This window comes from Coturnix japonica, chromosome Z, assembly GCF_054131305.1.
Source record: "Coturnix japonica strain WE chromosome Z, WE-NBRP24, whole genome shotgun sequence".
NCBI classification, from domain to species: domain Eukaryota; kingdom Metazoa; phylum Chordata; class Aves; order Galliformes; family Phasianidae; genus Coturnix; species Coturnix japonica.
Genome location: NC_140702.1, coordinates 25,756,071 through 25,782,404, shown reverse-complemented (window position 1 = coordinate 25,782,404; position 26,334 = coordinate 25,756,071). Strand labels below are relative to the sequence as shown.

General features: G+C 37.3%; 1 protein-coding gene across 2 annotated transcripts in view; it reads right to left on the bottom strand.

The window, feature by feature from the left end:
* MAN2A1 (mannosidase alpha class 2A member 1) overlaps positions 1-26,334 on the bottom strand; it is a 101,191-nt gene that overhangs the window by 6,675 nt on the left and 68,182 nt on the right. For both annotated transcript variants that reach the window (XM_015849447.2, XM_085528492.1), the window contains exons 16-20: positions 21,931-22,045; positions 19,184-19,317; positions 17,932-18,073; positions 14,730-14,863; positions 1,993-2,187 (exon numbers count right to left, since the gene is read on the bottom strand). In XM_015849447.2, the coding sequence (XP_015704933.2) occupies positions 1,993-2,187; positions 14,730-14,863; positions 17,932-18,073; positions 19,184-19,317; positions 21,931-22,045 (720 nt within the window). The remainder of the gene's footprint in view (positions 1-1,992; positions 2,188-14,729; positions 14,864-17,931; positions 18,074-19,183; positions 19,318-21,930; positions 22,046-26,334) is intronic.

Sequence of the window (26,334 nt, the reverse complement as noted above, 5' to 3'; positions counted from 1 at the left end):
CTTGACATGAAAGATGGGCCTTTTTGTGCTTTAAAGACACCTTTCAATTCTGAGGATTCTACAATTCTATGATCTTTGAAAGGGAAGAAATAACAGCCTCAAACAACTTTATGCCAACTGGGATAACACTGTTGGCATAGTCTAGTTAAAATGGTAAAATTCATCTATGAATAATACTGAACAAAACAGCTGATGCACAGCCAACTTTCCCTTTCATGGATTCCATGACTGCAGTATAGAAACAATGGCAAGAAATTTAGGTCCTGAAGTTGAAAAGTTGGCAAGTTCAAGAAGCTCTGCTGCTAATTCTGACATGCTGGGGAAAAAACCAAACAAGTGGCCCTGAGCTGCCAAGGCAAATGGAAAAATTTTACAGCAAAGCATGGAACATGCACTTCACATAAAGATTTAATTTAATACAAAGATTCCTCCTAACTCTTCAAGGGCTTCAGACTCACAGAATCAAGAGTTCACTTTGTAATTGAAAACAACAAAGTAATAGCTGAAGGAGTTCACGTGAGAATGAAATACTAATAGAAATTGTAAGTGAACTGACCAAGTTCTAAAATAATGACCAAGACTGAAAATGATCAACTGATACAACAGTTTTGCAGACACTATGAATAGGGTCTGGTGTCAATAGAGAAGAGCAGTTCTACCTCAGCCACAATGGAAACTCAGCGAGAGAAAGGACAATTCTAGACACAAAGTACCTAAGTAATGAAGAATTAAAAAGGGATTTCACTGATGGAAACACTGGTGAGTGATATCACAATACTGCATAAAATTTAGATACCCATATTTTAAAAGCTGAAAACAAAGATTCCTCTATAGCTTCCTAACAGAAAAATTAAATACTTTTACAAAACAAAAATCAAAAAAAATATGCCAATAGTCCTTCACTCACTCCCCCCCCCCCCCCCAGCTTTGCAGCATGATGGGGGAGAAAATCAAAAGGAAAAATAGATGAAGTAGAACTCATGGGTTGAGATAAAACAATTCACTAAGATAGAGAAGAAGAGTAATGAGTATGATAAATATATATGAATATATATAACAAGTGATGAACATCAGTAGACCACCACCAATGCCCAGCTAACCCCACAAGCAGTGGAAGAAAGCCAGATGAACTCCCACTCCCTTCAAATCTCTCCTTCTGCATGATGTCATACAGTTTGGAATCCTCCTCTGGCTAGTTTAAGCCAGCTGTCCTGATTCTGTCCCCTCTCAGCCCTTTGTTAGTATGAGCTGAGAAACTAGAGTGATCTCGGCTTTGTACAACACTGCTTAGCAATAACTATAAACATCAGTGCGCTATCAACATCGTTTTTGTCTTGGAACCAAAACATATACCAGACACTCTGAAGAACACAATTCTGCCCCAGCTGAAATTTAGACACATGCCTGGGTTTTTAAAACATACCAGAGAACAGTTTCACAAGAAGCCTGGACAGTAAGTTGATATCAGTGTAATTAAAAAAGGTCTTGTACTGCAGCATAAGAATACTGTAAGAATTTATTCCAGTGGGAGTCAGATGTGGCAGATTTTCATCAGGTCCACCAAATGGAATCAGATGGAACAAGATGCTTTTTTAAAAGCAAAAAATAGTATATTCAGAGCAGGGTTTACTGAACTTGAATTTAATTTTTAATACAGAAGAAGATGAAGTATTTGATCTAAGAAACCTTTCTTTGCTCAAACCGTAATAAATTTATGGAAATACGCCCACTCCAGAGACAGAATAAAATGCTGTGCATTTTAGTATGTTGTGAAAAAGCAGTTCTTCTTTTTCAGAGTCCTTCATGACCACTGTGTAATCACAGTTCTTGCAGAATTAACAAAAAATGAGCCATTACAATTTAGTTATAATATATATAATGTATGAAACACATCATATAACGTATGAAATACATTTGTAATACTTTCCTAGAATAAAGCACTTGATTGGACTATATTAATAAAACTGCTGATTCAAATGCTGTTTTTCTTACCTTTGATTGGATTGTCCTCAGATTAACGAAATGAATATCACAAGGCATAGATGACATGAGTGGAGAAAAAGTATTCAGTATCTCTGGGACACCTGAATCTGCAGTTGTCGTCATTGGAATTACAGGGTGATTTAAGAAAGAAGACGTCATATGGCTAAGAAGTGAGGGAAAACTGACTGATGCCTTCTCTTCATTCTGCAAAACGTAAGAGAAAACAGTTATAGAATCAACTTTCTATAGCAACATGTCTAAACTTCTAAACCCATTTGCCTTATTTATGATCCCACTACCATAAGAGAAACTCTTACTTTATAGAATGTCCATTCAATGACTTATGGAAACTTCTGATTACTTGTAAGTTGCCTTTACTAGTAATAGGAGATCCTCCTGATTTTACAAATCATTACTATGTCTTTCAAAATAGTCACTAGCTATCTCCTTTTATACCATTATGAGGCTTTTGTGTTAGCAAATTGCTCTCGGTTATTCAGTATTTACCTGAATACCAAAACCAAAATACTCTTTTGCAGGCTTCCTCTCCTCTATTTCTTATTTCTTCCCACTTTGTTCAGATTAACTGAACTTGAATCCTATCTCTCACTTTATTTTTTATATCTAATATCTTAAAACTGTTTTATGGAAGAACTTGTAATCTTTGTCTTGATCTAAAATGCAGCTTACTTTCATTTTATTTCAACACTACGCCAGCAGGAACTGAAAGGAATCCTTCCTTAGCTTTTACTGACCTGTTCTTTGAGTGCTTTTAACATGGCTGCAGAAACCACACCACAAACCTTGAAATAAATAACCCCTCATATTCACACCAGCTACTTAAAGCTTTATAGAACTCAAAAAAGAAAGCTAAAAAGTTACTTTCATTCAGTCAAGGAAACATGTAAATACTTATTTTTGTTCTTACTTTTCTTCTCATCCTTTATCAGATAAACTCTTACTTCTTAAAACAAGCGACTTTTTGTGAAGACTCTGCAAAAAGTTTACATCATCTCTACCTTTGCCATTTTAAATTTCCATTTCAAGACAGGTTGAAAACATTAAAATAGAAAACAGGTAAGAATCCTTAAAGCAAAGAAGGAGATTATTTATCGGTTCATAATAAACAACCATAAGAGTAATTCCTGCTTTGGTGTGTACATGAGCATTTATTTTTTTTACCTCTGCAGAATCATTAAATACATCTGTCAGTGCAGGAATTGAAAACATGCCAGAGCTGATTTGATGCAAGTTGATCATTTCTATTTTGTTGGTGGATCTTTTCATAGCAATGACTAACAGCAATTTGCTTGTTTGGTAGCTACTAAACATTGAGGATAATCTTTTTATCATGCCCTGGTTGAGTTTGTGATCTCAAGCGATGTGGGCCTGGCAAAGAGCAGGACCAGGATGCTCAACTTTAGAAGAGCAGACTTCAAGCTACTCAATGGAATGCTGGCCAAGATCCCCTGGCGCGCTGCCCTCAAAGACAAGGATGTTGAGGAGAGCTGGCTGCTCTTCAAGGATGCCCTCCTGGAAGCACAAGAGGTCTCCGTTCCCCTGAATAAGAAAGTGGGCAGGAGAGGTAGAAAACCGGCATGGCTCAGCAAGGACCTGCTAAGAGAACTGAGGGTGAAGAAAGGGGTGTACAAGCTCTGGAAACAAGGCTGTGTCACCTGGGAAGAATACAGGGATGCCGTACAAACTTGCAGACATGGGATCAGGAAAGCCAAGGCGCAGGCAGAACTGAACTTGGCGAGGGACGTGAAAAACAATAAGAAAACCTTCTACAGGTACATTGGCCAGAAGAGACAGGCCAAAATGGGCGTACCTGCTTTGGTAAATTTAAAAGGAGAAATGGCTTCAACAGATGAAGAGAAAGCTGAGGTGCTGAATGAGTTCTTCACCTCGGTCTTCACTGGTGGCCAGGATTCTAGTCTTTTTCACGTCCCTAAGTCTTGCACCCCCATACCTCTATGTGGGGACCAAGGAGGTAAATCCCTCCCCACTGTAAGGGTTGAGCAAGTCCGAGAGTGCCTCCTTAGACTGAATGAGTACAAGTCTATGGGGCCAGATGGCGTGCATCCCAGGGTCCTGAAGGAGCTGGCTGAGGTGGTTGCTGAGCCGCTCTCCATCATATTTGAGAAGTCGTGGCTGTCAGGTGAGGTCCCGGATGATTGGAGGAAGGGTCACGTCACTCCCATTTACAAGAAGGGGAGCAGGGACGACCCGGGTAACTACAGGCCGGTGAGTCTCACCTCTGTGCCTGGGAAGACTATGGAACAGATCCTCCTGGAGAACATGCTTGATCACATAAAGAATGAGCATGTGATCCGAGACAGCCAGCATGGCTTCACCAGGGGAAGGTCATGCTTAACTAATCTTGTGGCCTTCTATGATGGAGTGACGGCATTGGTGGATGAAGGGAAGGCAACCGATGTCATTTACCTGGACCTGAGCAAGGCCTTTGACATGGTCCCCCATCACATCCTCATCTCCAAATTGGAGGGAGGTGGATTTGATGGGTGGACAACTAGATGGATAAGCAATTGGTTGAAAGGCCGCAGACAGAGGGTGGTGGTCAATGGCTCTATGTCCAGGTGGAGGCCGGTAACGAGCAGTGTCCCTCAAGGGTCTGTCTTGGGACCGGTGCTCTTTAACATCTTTATTAATGACATCGATGAGGGAATGGAGTGCACCCTCAGCAAGTTTGCTGATGACACCAAGCTGAGTGGTGCAGTCGATACGGTGGAGGGAACAGATGCCATTCAGAGGGACCTTGACAGGCTGGAAAGCTGGGCTCGGGTGAACCTAATGAGGTTCAACACGGCAAAGTGCAAGGTTTTGCACTTGGGCCGGAAGAACCCCAGGCACCTGTACAGGCTGGGAGGAGTTGTCCTTGAGAGCAGCTCAGCAGAAAAAGACCTAGGGGTCCTGATAGATGAGAAACTTAACATGAGCCAGCAGTGCGCTCTGGCAGCCTGGAAAGCAAATGGGATCCTGGGCTCCATCAGGAGAGGGGTGGTCAGCAGGGATAGGGAGGTGATCGTCCCTCTCTACTCAGCTCTTCTGAGGCCACATCTGGAGTACTGTGTCCAGGTGTGGAGCCCTCAGTACAAAAAAGACATGGAGATTTTGGAAAGGGTCCAGAGGAGGGCCATGAAGATGATCAGGGGGCTGGAGCACCTCCCCTATGAGGACAGGCTGAGGGAGTTGGGTTTGTTCAGCCTGGAGAAGAGAAGGTTGCGGGGTGACTTCATTGCAGCCTTTCAGTACCTGAAGGGAACTTACTCCCAGGAGGGGAGTAAACTCTTCGAAAGGGCTGATAATAGCAGGACTAGGGGAAATGGTTTTAAGTTGAAGGAGGGAAGATTTAGGTTGGATGTTAGGGGAAAGTTCTTTACTAGAAGGGTGGTTAGGTCCTGGAACAGGCTGCCCAGGGAGGTTGTGGATGCCCCGTCCTTGGAGGTGTTCAAGACCAGGTTGGACGGGGCCCTGGGCAACCTGATCTAGTAAAGGTGTATGTTTGGTGGCCCTGCCAGGCAGGGGGGTTGGAACTACATGATCCTTGAGGTCCCTTCCAACCCGGGTAATTCTGTGATTCTGTGATTTATTGATTTATTACGATCCCCAAAATTGCATTCCATAAATGGAAAAAGTTAATAGTTGCAAAGGAGAAGATAGTTCCCCTATTTGCATCATTGCATTTGTCTACACTGAACTTCATCTACAATTTTACTGCATGCTTAATCAGTTTGAAGTCCTTCTTCAATTCTACGGCTAACTTCAATTTTTAACATTATTTTATATAGCTTTACTGGCAATTTATTTTTTTTAAATGTTATTTCCCACTCTTCCAATTAAAATATGAATAGACTTGCTCAAAATACAATTAAAGCTAACAGAAGCCTCCTGTTTAAGGGATCACATGAACTCCCAAACACAAGGAAAATACACAAATATGCTTTCTTTTCAAATAAGGGATCACAGTTTGATCCCAAAAATCAATGCTGACTCAAGTTCTTCCATTTCTTCCCCTGGTTTTGACCACTGCCTGACATACACTACAAACACATCAAATTAAGAGTTGTACGCCCCATTTTTTTTCCTCATTTTTTACCTACATGCACATTTTCACTGTGAGACATCCCACACACTTGGAGAAGAGCCACAATCCATTACTGGAACTGTACCTAATAACCTCTAACATAATAATTCAATGAACTATCACTTTATGAATGGAACTACAGTGCTGAGGTCATCTGAGATGTACAGAGGTGAGAATTTACAGAATGTTTCAGTTCCATCTATAAAGTATGTACCAGAGCAAAGTTGTTACAGAGTGGGCAGGCATCTCCTGTGAAGAGAGGCTGAGGATACTGCGTTGTCCAGTCTGGAGAACAGGAGACCAAGAAGTGACCTCACTGCTCCTGGCAGCTTCATGAAGGATGAGAAGCAGAGGGAGGAGGTGGGCTTTGCTCCTGGGAGCATATAGCAGGACACGTGGGAATGGCACAAAGCAGTGCCAGAGAAGGTTCAGACAGAACTGAAACCATTTCTTTATTATGATGTCAGCCTCTGGAACGTTCTTCCAAGAGAGGCAGCTGATCTCTCCATACCTGTCAGTGCTCAGGAGGCATTTGTATAATGCTCCTGATAACACAGTTTTAACTAACTTCTGGTTAGCTCTGAAGTTCAGGCTGTTGGACTGGATCTGTGTAGGTTCCTTTCAGTCGCATTATTTTAAGAGACAGTGTGGGTCACTCTTCCAGGTCTGAATCCTTCAAAGCCTTATCTAAGGTTAGCAGAAGTAATAAAAGTAACACCTGCTTTTTTTTTAATTCCATGGAAACCACGACAAAGAGCACTGAAAAACTATTTGACAGAGCTAATTCTCAGCTACACTGTTTTTCAATATAGCTATGCATTTTTGCCAGTGATGAACATGAGTCTGTGTTCAGTAGTTCAATGAATGTCAAGGAATGCCATTATTTTCACATGGAAGAATTCAATGCCCCATCTTTGCTTCATACACACTTCCAGGACAGACACCATTTTGTCAGACTGCTCCTCTGCTGCCATCTGTCACATAGCAACAGAACATTGGTGGTAAAGTTCAGCTTTTACTGCCATACCACCAACATCTTCCTCTGACATTGTGGGCAAAACATAATAAAAGAGGAGGCATTACTTTCAGAGGAGCCCTCGTAAATTTTAAAGGTGGTATTTTTTATTTTTTTTTTACTGTAAAGATGCAGTAAAATACATCTCAGTTAAGAAACCAGGAGAGATGAAAGTAAAGACACTGAAAACCTTCAAGAATAATAAAGGTTGGAGAGAACCATTTACTGTCATGGATAAAGCAGTCAGAAAACTCTGATCAGAAACATAAAGAATGGCTCTCGACTTCCTAGATTCTTGAAGTAACTGAATATTGTAGGAAAATGACCTTGAAGGACTCTGGCAAATGTAGAACCAGAGCTGAATCAACTTCACTCATCTTTGCTCCTGATGTGTTTAAATATTTTATCACAGTCAGAAACATCCAACTTGAGCATTATCGAAATTCAAACTTTTAAAAGCTGCACTAAGATGGGGATTGTGTGATGAATCTTGATCTGGAATGTCAATCCGCACCAAGAGAACCTCTGCAGTCAACAGGAATGGAGAGCAAAGCAGATGTCAGAACCTGCCAGAAGACTAAATAAAGGAAAGGGGGTTTATAAACACTGTCAAGACAATTGTCTGCTGTTACAAAAGATCCAGAAGGAACACTTTAAAACCCAATTCCCTCTCCTATAAGCATTACATTCTCAAAAGGATTGGAGTATGCCCTTCCTTCTTAATCAAATGATATAACATATAAATACAACTCTGTAGAAATACAGAGAAGGGAAGGTGCTTTTTTTTTCCTGCAAACAGAACAGATTTGGAAGAACAGTCACTCTCTCTATATACACTCACTATGTGTGTAGTTTCCAGCAGTGGGGTAGGTCTTGCACTGAGTGACATGGTCTAGAGCAGCCACAAGCATGGTCTGATGGTTGGGACAGATGATCCCACTGGCCTTTCCAACCTCGTTGATTCTAAATACAAAGTCCCACAGTCCCCATGTAATTAAAGTGCTGCTCTCTCAGAACTGGCACTGTTTCCCTAACTTCAGTGACAGTGTTCAACAGTCAAAGTCTGAAATTGAGCTCCACTGGAAGCTTTGTAAACATTACATACTGGCAAGATTCTGACAAATGCCACTGATACAGCTGGCTTAATTTCTTCTAATCAAACTAAATACTGTTTTTTAAAACTACCGTGTAGCACATTCACATACAATTATCCAACTGGAAACAGTCTGCTTTGACATACAACCTCGCAATGATTTCACAAAGATGTACCCATATTCTCACACGGGTTCTTTCTTTGTCATCAAAAATAAGGTGAATAATTCTGAATTTTCAGACTCAAAGGAAAAACTAAACAACAAAAACAACTAAAAGGAAAAACTAAAACCAACAACAAAGCAAAACAGACTCCAAACCCTATGTTACAGCATGCAACAAATTCTAAAGATGGCCTCATCTGTAGCATGTACCCTTTCAGCAGACAAGAGCTATTCTGTCAATAAAAGGAGAACAGAACGTATTAAGAAAAGACTCGAACACTTTTCTGTTAAGAGTTTAAATTGAGGAACTAGGGTCTTCAATTAGAGGGGAAAAAACACTAATTAAACTCTTCAGAAATCACTTAGTAATTGAAGGGAAGAAAGAACAGAAAACGCTGTAGAGAATACAGTAAAGCTGAAACAGCTGATAATTGGACTTCAAATGAGCTAACAGAGAAACAATTAACTTTTCAAAAGGCAAGTAATCTTAAATTTCCTATGCAAAAAATTAAGGAAAGCAAACTAGGGCAGACAGAATATCAAATCACAAATCTTGACTATTCAGTTTTCCTTTAGATACACTTCTCTACAAAGAACAGCCCAAAAGTGGAAAGATATTTACTCTAAAACTACATCAGCATACAAACAACCTGATTGCGCCTCTGAAATGTGGACAGTGAATATGGAACTCAGTGCATTCCAACAGAATCTGGAAAAAATAGAATTCATACTATTCTTGAAAGGAAACAGCTCATCACATTTTTTCATGTTGTGTGAAGAAACAGGTTTTATTAACTTTCTCTTTCATAGGTTAAGAAAATTCACTGGCAGAAGAAGAATGCTCCTGAACTGGACGATACGACCTGTGCAGTAAAAAGACTCCTCAGAGCATTTCTAGTTCCAAAACAAAACAGGCAAAGTTATTTAATATTTCTCCATCACAATGCAGCAACAGACAGCAACTGAGACGGTCAGCTAAAGAATCTAAGGCTTCTCAAAGACAAACAAGGAAAGAAAAATTTGTTTTTGTGTGAAATTCAAAGGCTGACAATCTGTTTGCGTCAGCTGAGATACTCCCTCTATGAAGGAAACTATACAGGTGATACCATAATAATATGTTTATAGGCATAATGACAGACAAAATCACTGACTACATCAACATGGCAAAAATCCATGATAGTTAAGGACTGCTGCATTATCTTTAAAATACGTACATTAAAAAGCAAAAAACCTTTGAAACCTTAACTATGTAAAGTGTTCTCCACTTGAAAAATGTCTGTAAACTGGAAGAGTGAAAAGGCTATGCAAACTTCCTGCACACACATTTACCTGTAGCCCCCCACTTTGCATGGAAATTCAGGTTTTCTTTGGAACTGATTTTAGTCAAACTCATGATGCTGACATCAAGCACTGAACTGTTTTAGCTTCACTGCACTTTCTTTAAACAAAATTGCACAAAAGGAATGACCATGTCAAGTTCTATTTCACTAGAAAGTTATGCAGATATGGATGTACAGGTATTCCTTTCCATTTGAGATCTCTGCCTAGAACTAGAATTTATTGTGCCTGTAAGTACTAGTGTTTTTGAGAAGGCAATAAAAATATTTCACGGAATTTACACTGATGGTGGAACAAATAGCAATTAGATGCTAATGTAGACTGGACAAAGAGATCTTGCATGTTTACATACTTACATCTATCTTCCTTCTGAAGCAATTATATTATCCATGGTTTTGAATTATCCATTTGTGAAAAGCATATTCAGATCTCCCTCAGCCTACAATGGGTCTCCAAACTTTCATCACTTCAAAAGCAGTAATTACAACAGAAAAATCTTTTTCTCTTCTGAAATGAAGAATTCCTTTTTCAGCAATGAAGAATACCACCCATATTTGGCAAACACAATCACATGTTGAAGAAAATACTGCCCATCACTTCTTGCAGTTTTCACCTTTGCAAGTGCAAGTTAAGAGAAACTATGATTGAGTGAAAATCAGGCAAGGCGATAATACCTTCCTTGATTTTGGAATAGTCAGGACCTTGAGACTGCACAAGATTCTTCAGCTGACCACTCCTATCCTAGTTCAAAAGACAGGAGACTGCTGTGATCCTGTTTTCCCACTCCATGCAGGAGCAAGGCCTGTATCTTCAAAAAGCACACACAAACACACACAACAGAATCCACAGAGCACTCAAACAGAAGCAGAATAAACCTAACTTGATCCTGCACATGATGAGGTCTAAATTCATTAGTGAAACATCATCATTAACATACTCAATATCTACTGATGCCTCAATAGTTAGTATGGACTTTAAGTCTGTCTGCTACTCAGGCCTGATATCTTAGGCCTGTTAACCATTCACTAGACCAGGCTTTTACATAATTTCTGGTACAGGTCCCCTACACATCAGCTTGACTAGCTTCTGAAGAGACATACTTTCCTACTTTGGCCATTTACATGGTCTAGGAATGGAGAAACCAAGCTTAAATACTAAACATACTACTGAAATAAAATACTGTCTTTATTACATAAAGAGTTGGCAGACAAGTATACACAAAATAAATAAAAACAATCCAAGAAAATAACATAATTCACTTCAGAGGTGTTCATACTGTTATGGTTTTATAATTTTAGTTACTGGTATTCCACATCATAAAATGATGCAGTGCACTGGGAGTTAAAGGATTAATGCTCCAGTTCTGTGGATTGTCATTATTTCCAGGTAACTGGCTCTCAGAAGATAACTACATATCCCAGAAGAATTTTACTGTTTTGCTTCCATTTTTTATTTAGAGGGAAAGATAAAACTGCCCACGAGTCAATAGACTGTCCCTCCTTTTACTGCTCACCTCTGCAATATGAGCTCCCTAGCTGTCTTCAGCAGTAGAGTAAGGCCTTTGGTTCTGAACACCCTCTCTTCCATTTTATTTGGTTTACTAGATTCATTTCCAATTATTTTGCATTATATTGTGCTATCTCGCATTCTGCTATTGTACTTAGTAAATCAGTTTTCTCCCTTAGCTAGCCACTGTTTCTGTTTTTAGGCCCATCTCCCTACCTTTTCCCATTTTTCCCTTCCCCTTCTCGCGGGTGTTAGTTACGGAACTGTGTCAAATCAGCACAAAACCATTATCAATTACAATTGCTAAGGTACAGTAATGAATAGCAGTGTACAGTATGTAGCTACTACTTGAATTATGTATATACAATATAAATAGGCACTTCATATATGAAGCAGGTTTAACTCAATAATCAGACAAATCGTTATATAATCAGGTGTATGTTTTCAAAGAAAGTGGCTACTGACAGATGCTTAATAAGAAACCAGAACAGCTGCATGCGATGGAGAAAAAGTAATTTGATTGAACTGCCACATATTTGTGATTTTATTAACTTCCAGTAAAACTTTCTCTAAAAACCTTCCCCAAATCACAGCAGATTTTTGAGCTCTTTGCTTAAAACTACACTACAAATCCAGTTATAAAAGCTGAACAAGTCAAGCTAAAGTACAAAATATGAACCTGAAGAAGAAAATGCCCGCTTGGAATAGCATCTTTTTCTCCAACAACGCAATTGATGAAATAAATATATTACTTCTTCATACAAATTATATCCCATTCCTATTCTTATACTAATATAAAACATTGAGGTTTTGGAAATAAAAAGGTTTATTTTTAATAATAAATGTACAATAAAGATTCTGTACTTTCAAACATAAAGCTTCACTTAGTGCTTTGGCAGAAAGGTACTAATAATTGTGCTCTGCTTCATTTTCAGCTAACATAATGATCCCTTTAAAAATAAAATTCATTTGATTCTTGCTGAATGATCTGAAGTAAAAGAGGAATGAATATGAGGAGAAAAAAGTAAAAAGATGCACAGAGCCAATCAATGTTTGCAAGGACAAAATGAACTTAGGCAGAAATAGTTACATCTTGTAGAAGATGTATCTAGAATTTGTATCAAAGCACATTAATAACACAAACTGAGGGCTCAGAAACAAAGTTAGCAGTAAATCAGATAATGTAATTGAAAATGAAATGGGATTTGCCCAGCTCTTGATATGTACATTGCTTACTTAATGTACAATACTGTCAGTTAATATATTCTTTGCAGTATCCAAATTCAGGGTATGGGACAAAATCAGTTAAACTAACCTGAAGCCATTTGTGTGGAAGTGATATCAGCATGAACACTTATTACTGGTGAGATGAGCTAAAATTCAACAGACAACATACAGGAAACACTAGGATCATGCTGCAGCAACTACATTCAAGCGATGCACATTTATTTCAGTTCATCATAAGGAATTTTCACATCATGCACTTCAAACGCGTTCCTTCTTAAAGCAGAAGTTACTACTTAAAACAGAAATTTCCCAGAGAGTAGAAAAACTCCTACTGAGGAGATAATCAAATTGGAAACCACTTCAGGAAAAGCCTGTACTGACAAAAGATGCCAGCTTATTAAAACAACCTCTCCCTCCTTCTATCATTCCTCAAGTAAACAACAAGATAGGTCCTGACAACAAAATTAAGGTCAGTGTATGAGTCACACAGTGCATCCCAACACATACATAAATTGCATATAATTTCTCCTTAATCTCTTCTGACAGGGCTATTGTTAAATTATAACAACAAACTCCTAAGCAACAACATACCAAAAAAATAATTGTGTATTTTACAAAACACTGAGACAGGGGAGTATTTCCCCTTCCTTATCTCAACAGGTCAGAAAGGTACAAGAATCAGAAAACATTACAGATGTTTGGAAACATCTGTACAAGATGATTACAAGAATCAGAAAGCTAAAATAAACCATAGAGGAACTCCAGATATAACATCAGAAAGATGCAGCTCTGAATTCAAACTGATTGTCAATCACAATTAACAACCCACTAAATATAAAATAACCCATGTTATTTTACAGAAGAGACTGAGTACGTGTGCAATAGTTTTCCTTTAGAGGAAAAGTAACCAAGAAGCTCCCTTAGTGCTACACAACAGCTGTGTTACAACCCTTCAGATCACCATCACAGTCTGAGTCAGTGATTAGCCCTTTGAATTATTTTTACACCTCCTCTGATACAGATCTGTTTTAAGCAATGTCTGGACAGTAGGACTTGCAGAGGTGCACGTGTAAAAGTATGAAAGTATTTATGGTTCTATGGAAAATACCTGAACTGCACAGAGTACAGATGCAAAGCACCTTGGCAATGATGACACTCCACTCCTCTAGTCCCCTAAAATTATTTGCTATATAAAAATTGCTTTCTGTGTCCAATAAATGTAATTTACTTGCTTCACAATGTAATTTAATTACTTTAATAAAATAATTAATTTTATTAATTTTATTACCTTGGGTACTAAAAAGTTTACTGAGGCATCATAGATCTCTCTGCAGGCCTTCTCTTACCAAGACAGATTAACATGGGTAACAACCTCTGCTGTCAAAGCTATAATGTTTCCAGCACTTCAACAGTTCAGCTATTTCCAGACCATGCTGATAACTGTAAGTGCAGTGCTTATGTTACACAGGATGAGTTACTAGAAAATTACAGCGACACATATAAACACCTGTCAGTCATGTTGGAAATTAGCTTTGGGCTTGATATTATCAACCTTTCACGGTGCTTGGTGATATCCATCATAAAGCAGAATTTATTTCCATTTATCTGCACATTCATTAGCAGTTCAGTACACAACTACTCATCTTACATCATCTGCCAATTTCAAAATCTATTCAGTGTTTTCATCATGACTGCATTGTCTCAGTATGAAAATGCACTTTTCATTTTATCCTTTTCCAATGGTATAAAAGAGAAAAAAATGCAAAGAGCAGTTAACTCACAAGATTAATATATAAAACACTAAAGCAAGATTTACAAGAAAAAAAAGGGGTTTTTTTTTGTTCTCTATTTTCCTGACACCACAGTGAATTGAGAAGACTTATATCTGGCATCTAAGTATTTCTTGTTTAATTTTATTTCCCAAGGAATTTAAGTTCAGTTTTGTTTATCACCCCTTCAACCCAAATTATTTTTCACCATTATTTCAGTTTCATTAAAACTCTGATAAGAGGAAGTCTCATTAACTACCAATCGCCTACAAGCTTCTTGGCAAAATAACAGCCAGTACATATTTAAGAAGAAACATTCACAGCAGCACCTCAGCAATGCACTGAAGTGTAAACTTACCTGCTTTAACTGGCTTGCTAGTAATGCAATCAATATACATGCAATCTTAAGAACGTACAAAATACTCGTCACCTCTTATCTAGGTGACAGATAAGGAAGGAAGGCAAGGGTAAGAAAGGAGATATCTCTGATCTTTCACAACAGAAAATATCCAAGCAGTAATTCCTACCGCATCTGTTCCATGCCTTCTTTCTAGCAGAAGTCGGAAGACATTAGCTGTAATCTTGTTATCTTGGACACCTTGTCCAAGGCCACGGTTGTCATCCTGCATAAGTCGGCGATCCATGATTACTTCCAATTGGCCTAAAAATACAAAAAAAGAATTACAATGCTAGTAGAAGTATGTTAGGTTTCTATTAAATGTAGAGAAATGTACTGAAATATGAACTATAAAAATCACATTTTTTTCCTTGCATATAGAGGATTAATAATAGTTTCATATTGTTAGGACTGATAATAAGAACACTCCATGATTTTGTCTGTAATCTTCCAAAATTTTAGTGTACAGTAGAAGGTTTGATGAATTTTTTAACATACTTCTCTATGCTGAAATTTAGCACGAAGAACTGTTAACTATTTCTTGCAACAAGTATGCTTGGTGCATCACATATCAAGAGAAGAGAGACCAGTGCAGTGGAACTTCTAATGCATTGTAAAACGTGTCATCTAATGCTAGATAAAACATTGCACCTACTTTTTTTTTTTTTTTAAATTTTTTAATTTTTTTTTTAAATTGTTTTAAAGAAAAAGCTGGTATTAAACGCCATAATATAAGCATTTTTTTTTTCTCTTGAGGGAAAAAGGAAAATACCAGATGAAAATGAAGTATAAACATCAGAGTTTATACACTGAGCTATAGCACCGCCATTACAGCTCTTTTATCACAATGTTAAATCATAGATAACCTCACAGAAGATAATTTGTTTCCTTATATGTTTGTAACTCCAGAGGGAGTGCAGCTCAGGGCATGTAATTGAGGCTATTAAACATCTATCTTCCTAAATACTTGTTCTTCCTTTCTCTCACAAAAATTACCCAACAAAAGATCAAAAAGCAACAGATCTTGCATACTCAGCTCAGAATTTAGATGGAAAGTAGTAAGAAACCACTACATTTAGTACTATGAAATAAATATAGGATTGTGACTCAATTTAGTTTCAAGTTTTCATGGATTGTAATACGAACACGGGTTAAAGGCAAACATAATATGTCTGAAAAAATGTTAGAACCACAGCAAGGAGAACAAATACATGATAAATTTTTGTCAAAGCCTTCAAAGAATGCTTGGGAGATTAAGATCTGAAATAATACAAACAAGTTTCCAGCATTCTTTAAGAAGCTCAGATGCTGACAGGTGATTATAATTCTTAAGGTGATTGTGAACAGAATATAAAAACAAAATCATCAGCACTGCTGAAGTCATGTAAAAACCATCTCAAAACTGGGTCAAAGAAAAAAACTGGTAAAACTTCTGGCTTAAAATGGAATTAAAAGTATTTTGTGAAGCTTCAGGACATAAGTGATTGCTTCTACTTCATTAATTAACCATTAGACTGCAGGGAAGGCCATTTCACAGTGGTAGATGTGATCAACTTGGAGGTGGTCTTTCCTAGGGCATGTAGGATAATCCTCTAAATAGTGAATTAGAGCAGAACTGGACGGGACTTACATCATGAATGGTGTTCAACATCTAACATTAAAAGCAAGATTACATATCCAATCCCACATATGGAAAGAGAGCCAGAAAAGTAGCAATAAGGACATAGCAAATGCATTTTATGGGTTTTGATCATGTCTCTTAGAAGCTGATACTGACGACTGATAACAATTCAGTAAGAAATCCAACTCCACACTGCTGGGACTGTCTAACAGCATACGAGTTAACTGTTTCATAGTAAGAAACTGCCTCTAATACAGGAAGGAGATAGAAATAATAAATCAGCCATTCAGAAAAATGCAAATGGTGACCTATACCTTGAGACATACTATCTACGACTTAAGGCATCTGCTTCAATTACAATGCTTCAGGTTTCTCTTTCAAGACCCTTCAAAAAATTGTCACAAAACACAGAGCACAGCCAGAGAACTTTCAGCTCCATTTCTGTTCTTTGTTAAGGCATCTTACATATCCTCAGGAGAAATAAACACATTAATTTTACTAAACACTACTTAATGATAACAAGTGAGATAAATTTATTCTTTATTAATATAAAATACTCTTTAATGAATGCAGAGTAAATATCTGATGTTGCTAACTAGTTCTTGGACCTTAAATGACATAACAGTTGGCTAAAAAGAGTCAGACAATTAAATGATTAATACCATTAACAAGTATGGGATACATATTTTGCTCTTTGTTATAACTGGATTAGGGTAAAAAAATCCTAATGCCCTCAACTGGATTAAACAAATGCTCGCAGAAAGACAATTTCTCCCTGACATTTATGTGAAATACCGCATACAGCACTACTCTCAATTCCCGTAGTTTGAAGGAAGACAGAGGATCTCTCTATGTCTCGCACACCGCATGTGTTCCTGTGCATAGACTAAGACAGTTAAAGCACAAATACAGGCTCTTTCAGCAATTGAGCCTTTGAAGACTTAGTCTTCATCACATATTTACGTAAGGGAAATACCAACATATAAAAACACTTTGCCCTAAAATAAGTAAGGCATAATAATATTTTTACCACCGTAGGATGATACCCACAGTCTGTCAGAACGGACATTAAGATGACAGTTTATTGAAAAGAAAATTGGAAGTTTTTGGAACAGTTTCTGGTTTTATTAATTTCTTGATAACATAATCAACTCTTTCAACTAACTCCATTAAATTTTTGAGGTATGATTTTCCTTTAAAAGAAGTAGTGTTGATATTCACCAGAGGTAAGTCTATTTCTTTATTCCAACAATTCCAATCTTTCAAAAAGCTGCTGATGTTTTTCTTGATAGGGATATTAGGCTACATCAATTTCACCTTAAGCTCTCTACTTTAAAATCAGATGAAGAAAACAGACAACATCACTTTATCCATCTTCAGTCTTCCTGTATCAGAGCAGTAGAAACCACTTAGTGATGCTGTTTCATCCTTGAGTTTCATCAGCATTCTTGGATGAAATATACCTGGTTCTGACAACTTTTCATGATCAATTTCCTCTAATTTGAGACATATTTTCCAATGAAGATGACAGGATCTCATGTGGGAACAATCTCCAGCTCTTCTTCTATAGATATATTTTAAAACCAGTCACAGCTGGAAGAACTTATTTGTTTTCTTCAAGTATGAGTAGGTATAGTAATGTAGTAATCTTTGAGTGAACTATTTCAGATAATAATGAAACGGATCTTTGTAATACCTATCTCCTTCTTACCATTTTTCAAGCTTGCAACACCCAGAGACTGAGCTGAATGAAGTGTCAAACGAAAACCAGAGTCCTGGATATAAGCCATTGTAGTCATAGGATAGATATTTGCTTGAAGAGGCAATTTGGTCATTGTCAGTCTGGGCTGGATCTACAGTATGAACACAGACTTTGATAAAATATATTTTTTATGCATTTAAATTACAAAGACATTCTCAGACATAAATCCTATGTGCTTTAGAAGAAATGACTGACAACCAGCACCAAAGTATCCACTCAACTGTATTATTTACCTTTTTGGAGATTTGTGGCTAAAACTATCTATTTGGAAATGATAACTTCAATGTACTTTCAGATCAAAGAACATTTTTTCAAAACTAAAAGATTCATCAAGGGAATGTACAAAAAAAAAAAAAAAGAAAGAAAAGAAAAGAAAAAAGAAGAATCAGTCATAGAATGAGAGAAAATATTTTCTCCTCTAGAGAGCCAGCAGTGAATAGATTGAAGATAGCAGAAAAGCAATTGCTGGTATATAATGGGGTCTTATTTAAGCACTGGAAGAATTCCTGAATGGTACATGAAAACGAATAATAGTATTTAAAGTACTTTCATGTTTAAATATTCACCGTCTCTAGCAAAAAGCAGCTCTACACACTAACAGGCAGAACAGCGGGCAGACTTCTAGTGTATTCACAATGCCAGACTTTAGCAAGGAAGGAAGATCAGGAAAAGAAAATACTTATTTTTTGTCCGTGCTTCAGAGTCCAAGAAAGACAGTCACACTATTTCATCAGATTTATTACCGATAGAGTATGTTATTACACTCTGAAAATGTACCATCTACTTATTTCTATCACAGCATCAAATATTTGTTCTCTAGGTTACTCTTAGTAATTCTCTGTGCTACTGGGAAGTACGCTTATGCTTTGTGCAAGACCAAAGGCCCAAATCAAACAGATGAAGGGGAAAAGGCATGCAAGACATTAGAACAGCAGAAAGGCTTATTGTGTACTGTTGTATTACACTTCTTGTTTTCTAAAGGACACAGAGGTATAGCTAATGAACTTTGCAATCTGAAAGAAAACAATTGCTGCATCAGCTTATCTAAACCGATTTTATAATAGGGATACATTCTAAGAGCCTATTCTCCTTTAAGCGGTAAAGTGGACTGTAACATGAGTGTTTGATTAGTATGACTCATTCTTTATAATCAGTTGAAAACTGAGACCCAGGCCTTTTAGAATTAGTAGAGAATAATTACCTGATATCCGTTAAGATCGGAAAAGAATCTATTTTGACTGTTTATGTCAGATGAAATTCTCATTGCAAGCTCGCGATTATATTCTCCTCTGATATCCACAATATTGGAAACCTCGATAGACTGGCCTTCCAAACCTAAATGAAAAAAGATGCTTTCAGAGTCTTAATTTTTAAAAGCTGCTGCCAGGTCTAAGAGTTCCAGTGCTAATCAGGATGCAAATCTTTGCTGATTGTTGCCCACTTCATTAATGGAAAAATTAACTATCTGAACATGCAGATAAATGCACAGTATGACTTTCCCAGTGTCTTACACTGAAAGTTGCATACCTTTTCCAAAAATCTTACTTTTTCAAACAGCTTAAGACCACGTTTCCTGTAGTTTAACAGTTTAACTAACAGCTAAAAAAGAAATGTGCCAAATGGAACAGAAACATTAAATTTCTCTTGGTACTCAAGAGATTACACTGTGCTTGCCTGACAGGTTGTAAACAGAGGATGGTAGAAAGCAAGAGACTAATTGGTTCAGTCCTTTAAAGCTTGAAGATTTAAAAACTTTTCTTCTGAATTCTTCCTTTTTTTCCAACTGCTGACTGTACGCTAATTCACTCATGGGCAAGATCATCACCAGTTGGGTTCCTAGGCAGTCAAAAGCTCATGCAAAAGGGTGAAACATCTTCACAATAAAATTCCTAGATTCCTAAGCACTCTGTCGCTAGTAAGATCTTCTTTCTACATAAATAATTTTACAGTACAGATGGCAGTTTTATTTGAGAATATGAATGTTCCTCAAATAGGTTTTTATTTTAGCAAATTCTTAAACAACCTGGAACTTTCTTCAGTTTTTACGTTGTGTATAAAATACAGCCAGGTTTTGATTTTGCTGCCTGGTTTGAAAAGGGTATTAAACTCTGTATTTGTTTCCTCATCTTTTTAAAATCTGAACTTCGCCATCAGTAGTATCAGCAGCTGTTAAAAGCTCATATTTATCAACGGTGATTACACCACAGTACAAACTGAAAACTATTTGGCTTTAGGTAAATCTATTTTCCCAGGCCTAGTTGTGTTCTATTCTTTTTGCATTCAATTGTGGCTTTTCCAACTACTTTGCAGTAAGTCCATTAAACCACGCACACAATGAACAAGGATACAATATTTTTAGTTTACAGTTTTAAAATGAACATAGCATGAATTACAGTCAGCTCTTCCCTACTGCATAATTTGAGCTAATGTAAAATACAGTTATGAAGCACAATAAAACTTAAGTAGCCTGATGAAAAAAGAAAAATAAAAATAAAAATTACACTGATATCAACAACAGATGCTAATGGAAAGAAAACAAACCATTTAAATTTTAACTTAGAACTTCCGTCAAGCTGGATTAGCCAATTGCTCAAGCTTTGCACCCCTTTCCAAGCAGGTAGACTTATAAAAGGATGTCATGTCTATTTAAAAAGAAAATAAAGGCACACACACAAGGGCATGTGTGTATTTCTATCCGCTTGCTTTTTTTACTTTATATATTTATTAAGACCTTAAAATACCTTCCTTAATTAAGTAATGCTATACAAATAGCTTTCCTTACAAAGCCAATAAAACTGACCTCACTACGATGTAAAGTCAAAAGGCCATTTCATATGAAGAAATCCACATTCAAAACACACAATAAAAGTAAGGTGAAACTGTATTTAAAAAGTTGCTGTCTTTCCTTGTAACAGCTGGAAAGGTGGTACAGGACTTCAGTACGAGTGGATAGGTAATGATGTAATTACTGGAAACAGTGAGATGAATCACAAATTGCCAAAGAAAAAAAAAGAACATAACTAATAATTGTACTTGAGATGAAAGATAAACTTAGGCATTAGGAAATAGCTAGCAAGATTTTCATTGACAGCTCATTTCTTGTGAACTGTGAAAGTGTAACAACCCTAGCAGGCACAGATTAAAGAAAAAGAAATGTTATAAGGAAATACCATTCCAAAACTACCTCATTCAACATATGAGAGGTTCATTCAGATGTTTTCTCTCCCCTTTACTACCTTAAACAACCTTCTTATGCAATTTTCCATCTTGCTTGACAGTTCAATTTACTGAAATCCACATATCAAAATAACTTCCTTCAAACACTTTCAGCAACTCAGTACATTTACACTAGATGGTCTTCATCCCCTGACCCATTTTACGTATTGATCGCATAAAATTATACTGTGTAAACATTTTTCTTCAAAATTTTCATCAAATTACAATGTAACATCTTAGACTGTATTCATAAGGGAGGTGATCTAGAGTTTCATCTAGAATTACTTTGCTATTAACTTTGGTCACAGGTAAGTTGTCATTCTTTGTGATTTTAGAGAAGACACTGTACCTATGCCAGTAAGTCTGAAGCTATGAAGAAAATTAAGTTTGTTAAAATGTTTAATCATCACTAAAATATACCGCAGTTTTTCATTTTCATAACCTATTATTACCTGTAGTACTCAGATGACCTAACGATTTGGAACCCACTTTCTATAATCTATACTGTAAGATTTCCTAATACTGAAAGAGCTCCAAGAAATCTTTATGTTTAAGCATGTCAGCTTAATAACTAGGAAAAGGCTTACAAAAGGATCGTATTCATTACACTGTACCCAGTTGAGATTTCAATCTGAATCTTTTTAATAAGTAAAAAGTTCTATTCACAAGACCAGAGTGTTGAAAAATAACCAAAGAGAACTCAGTGAGAGAGATCCAGTTCACAGCACTTACCCTGGATGTTATAGAGTCGCATGGTATGTGTCACATGGTGGAAAAAACACACAACTTCAGAGAAAATTCTTCCATGAGTAACTCTGACAGTAGGTGGATCTGTAAAAATATAAGGCTGCAAAAAAAAAAAAAAAAAAAAAAAAAAAGAAAAATTATATATTTATATATATATATAGCCTTTTTTTGGATAAATAGTTGTTTTCAAATAACTTATCCTGTATCTAAGGCTAGCCTAAAAACTTGGTGGAAAAAATAAAACTTTGTTCACCAAAGTTTATCTTAAGTCCCACTTTTCCTTTAGTTGAAATTACAATAACCATCATTACATATCTTAAACGTATTCTACAATGATTAATAGATACGAGACCTACAGACAAACACAGCATTATACTACTGTAAATTATCTAAATTGCGCATAATGACAGCAAAATTATATTTGCTAATCAGCAATCAAATAGGCAGTTTCACAATCTATGACAGATGGGGTTTTGACTGCCTTTTGTTGGAATGCAGATTACTGTAACAGTGGTACACACCGTATAACTCCCTCTGCACTGTTTTACAGACCAGCATTCGTGTCTTTCTGAAAATAGAAGGGGTAATGTAGATCAGAAACACCTACAGTTGCTTTGACTGGGGAGCTCCCTGGAACTCAGGGTAGAACAGGGTAAAAGTAAGAAAAGTCAAGTGACAGCTTGTTTCCTCTCTCACAGAGTAGCAGAATGGTTATCAAAGCACTTTAACTATTTAGTCACAACACATTCCAATTCTCAGCTAAGCAACTGGTGACACTTTTAAAGCTGTATCATAGAATTGCCAGGGTTGGAAAAGACCCACAGGATCACCCCGTCCAGCCATCCACCCACCACCAACAGTTCTCACTAAACCATGTCCCTTAACACAACATCCAAACGTTCCCTGAACTCCTCAAGGGTCAGTGACTTCACCACGTCCCTGGGCAGCCCATTCCACTGCCTGACCACTCTTTCCAGAAACGCAGTATTTCCTAATGTCCAACCTGAACCTCTGCTGGAACAACTTGAAGCCATTCCCTCTATTCCTATCACGAGATGATTTCAAACTAGATTGTATATACTATATGCTTTATAAAAGCACAAAAATATAGAACTGCTTGGGTTGGACAAGACCTTAAAGATCATCCTGTTGCAACTCACCTGATGTGGGCACAGAGTTGCCATCCACTGGATCTGGCTGCTCAAGACACCCATTCAATCTGGCCTTCAATACCTCCACCAGAGAAGGGGCATCCACAGCTTCTCCTTACAATCTGTTCTAGTGTCTCACCATCTTCCTAATATCCAACCTAAATCTCCCCTTACTTAGTTTAAAACCATTCTCCCTTGTACTATCACATTCAGACTGTATAAAAATAATCAGTTTCCATCTTGTTTATAGGCCCTTTAAGGGCTGAATACCTTTATTACATACATTTATTGTTAAAGCTTAAGGAAAACAAAAACAAAATGAAACAAGACAAACTAACAAACAAAAAAACCTACTGCCAGAGTTCCAAGAGGCAACTCTGCAGCTATCAACCATAGTAATGTTTCATACAACAATCTCGTAAAGGACTCAGTTTCTTAGACACCAGTAACATATTTCACACATAGTGTTTTTTCCCCTGGGTTCAACTAACACCAACATTTTATACCGTTAAATAGTACAGAAGCCCTTATGTGGAAACACAGGCTATTCAACAGTTCATCTGAGAAAATGATAGGCTGATTCCAAGGCGTCTAGTCTGCCAGTACAATGGATGTCACGCAAAATACATTTGCTAGGTCAGAAAGTATTTGCTAGGAGTAAAGTATTAAAGAGTAAGAAGGCCAGGTGAAATTAGTATAGTATGATAACGAATGTCTGAAGATCAGGCCTCAGGTTAGACTATGAGATAGCTTTTGGATTCTCCTGTCGTGATGAAAAACTGACAATATCAGTCACTGGAAACTGAATCTCTCCTATTCCCCTTGCAGAACTGATTGATATCTGTGTTTGCCTCTCACACAAGAAAAAAGACAAACTCATTTAACCTGTGACTACTTCCTCCTAAAATATGTGTTTTGATTAAAACATCATAGAGAAAGTGCATTACTGACAGGGAGATGGAATAACAAACATTTCCAAGTTCTCCATGGTGATTAGGGCAAGAAAGCCCTCAGTTTGGCAAAAACCAAGAGAACTATCAAAAAATGAGCTTGAAAAATCTGAGGTTTTCAAGTCAAGCAAATAAGATAAAATTACTGCAGAGAAGAACACTAATTACATGAGCAGCAGTCTGCTACATACATCCTATCAGCAAAGAAATACTTAACTTATGGCCTTATTTCTATGTTTGAAAGAATATTTCTCAGTCTCAGCCTGTCCACTCCAGCCCTGCAATTTATCTAAAAACAAAACAGTAAAATGGAGAGATGCTATTTGTAGTAAGTCTGTGAACTTACTAGTAGATTTTTTTTTAATTAAAAAAAAAAAAATTTACAAAAATAATAATAAAAAAATGGAGGATTGTTATACCAACTGACCTGTTAGCATAAAACATGATGGCAATACTGACAACTACCATCAAAATACACTATTCCAACACCAGCAGAAAGCTTAAATAAGATGCACTTCACAGTTCTCAGGTTATGAGACAACACAACAAAAACTATGTTCATATCCCAGTCTCCAAGTTGTACGTAAATCCATATCAGCTCTCCCAATCAATGAGATCACCACAAGAAAAACACCGAGGCTGTTAAGCATGTCCAGGGAAGGATAACAATGCTGGGTCTGGAACAAAAGTCTTATGGGGAACAGCGGTGAGGTAACTGGGATTGTTTAGTTTGCAGCTCAGGGAACTTATCAATCTCTACAACCACCTATATGGAGGTTGTGGCTAAGAGGGGTTCAGACTTTTTTCCCAGGTAACCTGTGGAAATACAAACCGGACGGATGATTGCTGCTTTCTGCTTGCTGGGGAAATAGGAAACTTGTACAAATACAGTACTGAAGGAACAACAAATACTCCCAATTCATACTTATCATTTTAAGAAAGCACTAATCCCAGGAATCACAGAATCACATAGGTTGGAAAAGACCTTAAAGATCATCAAGTCCAACTGCAGCCTAACCATAGTACCCTAAGTCTTAACAACCCTCTGCTAAATCATATCTCTGAGCAGAGAAAAGAATCTTAAGAGTCATCTGGAGGTGCACTGAACTCAGACCATGACCAGATTTGCCATACTGAAAATACTTCAATGAATCAAGCTTTTAAGCAGGGGAACTTTACGCACTGAATGAACAATTAGTCTAGTACCAATGCAAATTTCCCTAGTGAGATGCACAAAGGCCTGTGAACAGGTCGTGACTTTGAAAAACAAAGATATATTTGATCTGAAGATTTGAAATGCAAAAAGTAAGTCTCTTGCTGTTCAAACACTTTCTAAATGACGGGAACAAACAACTACAGAACTATTTTCAAAACTCATGTACAGTTTCAAAACTTAATTTCTTAAACAGCTCAGGAGAATAGTTGCCATAATACCCATTTCCCTCAGCCTCCCTGGTATCAGCTTCATTGTACAAAGCTCAGCAGCCTTCTGCGACAGGATTTGTTTAGCCTGGAAGTCACATGTTTTCAGAAATGGGATAACAAAATCATAAGTTGAGGGGCTCAGAAACCATTTCTGAGTACCAGTTTTCAAGAGAAATATAACAGCTTGCTCTTGGAAGATGAAAAAATGTTGAGGCAGAAATTTTAAGGGAGACTGTTTGGAGCAGAATATTATGTCGCTGCTCCCAGGGGTATCCTGAACTACTCAGCAAGAACTCCGTGCTGAAGTGCCAGTGGGAGAGGAATGACTGCATACTTGCCTTCATATAAGTTTCTTGGCTTCTGTGGAAGACTGCATGGCATGTTATAGTTTGAAGGCATGAAAAATGACTAGTAATAGTCTTCCCCTGAAGTCAACTGAAGTACTACTAGCCATCCACTACTAACATTAATGTAGTCTAAAAATTTCTGGCACAATACTGATAGAGCACATAACTTCTGCACCAAAAATGTCCAGAGGAAAGCTTCCCAGCATGCACTCAATTGCCCTCGTCAAGGAAAGTGGCATCTCAGCAGCTTATTACGATTCATACGGCAGCACACAAGATTACACAAGTGTTTCAGGAAACAAAGAAAATGCTATGACTTCTCAAGAACTATTTTAAGAATTACATGGCATAAGGGAGAAAACAGGAATTTTAGTATTTCAAAAACAAAAAGCACCATGTAGGGCAGATCTCCAAGTGATATTTGTGATGCTTAAAGGAAATGCATATCACCAAGGAGAGAAAAGACACTTCAAAGGGAGCCAATACTGGAGCACTGTAAGCTTTTTCCAGTTAACT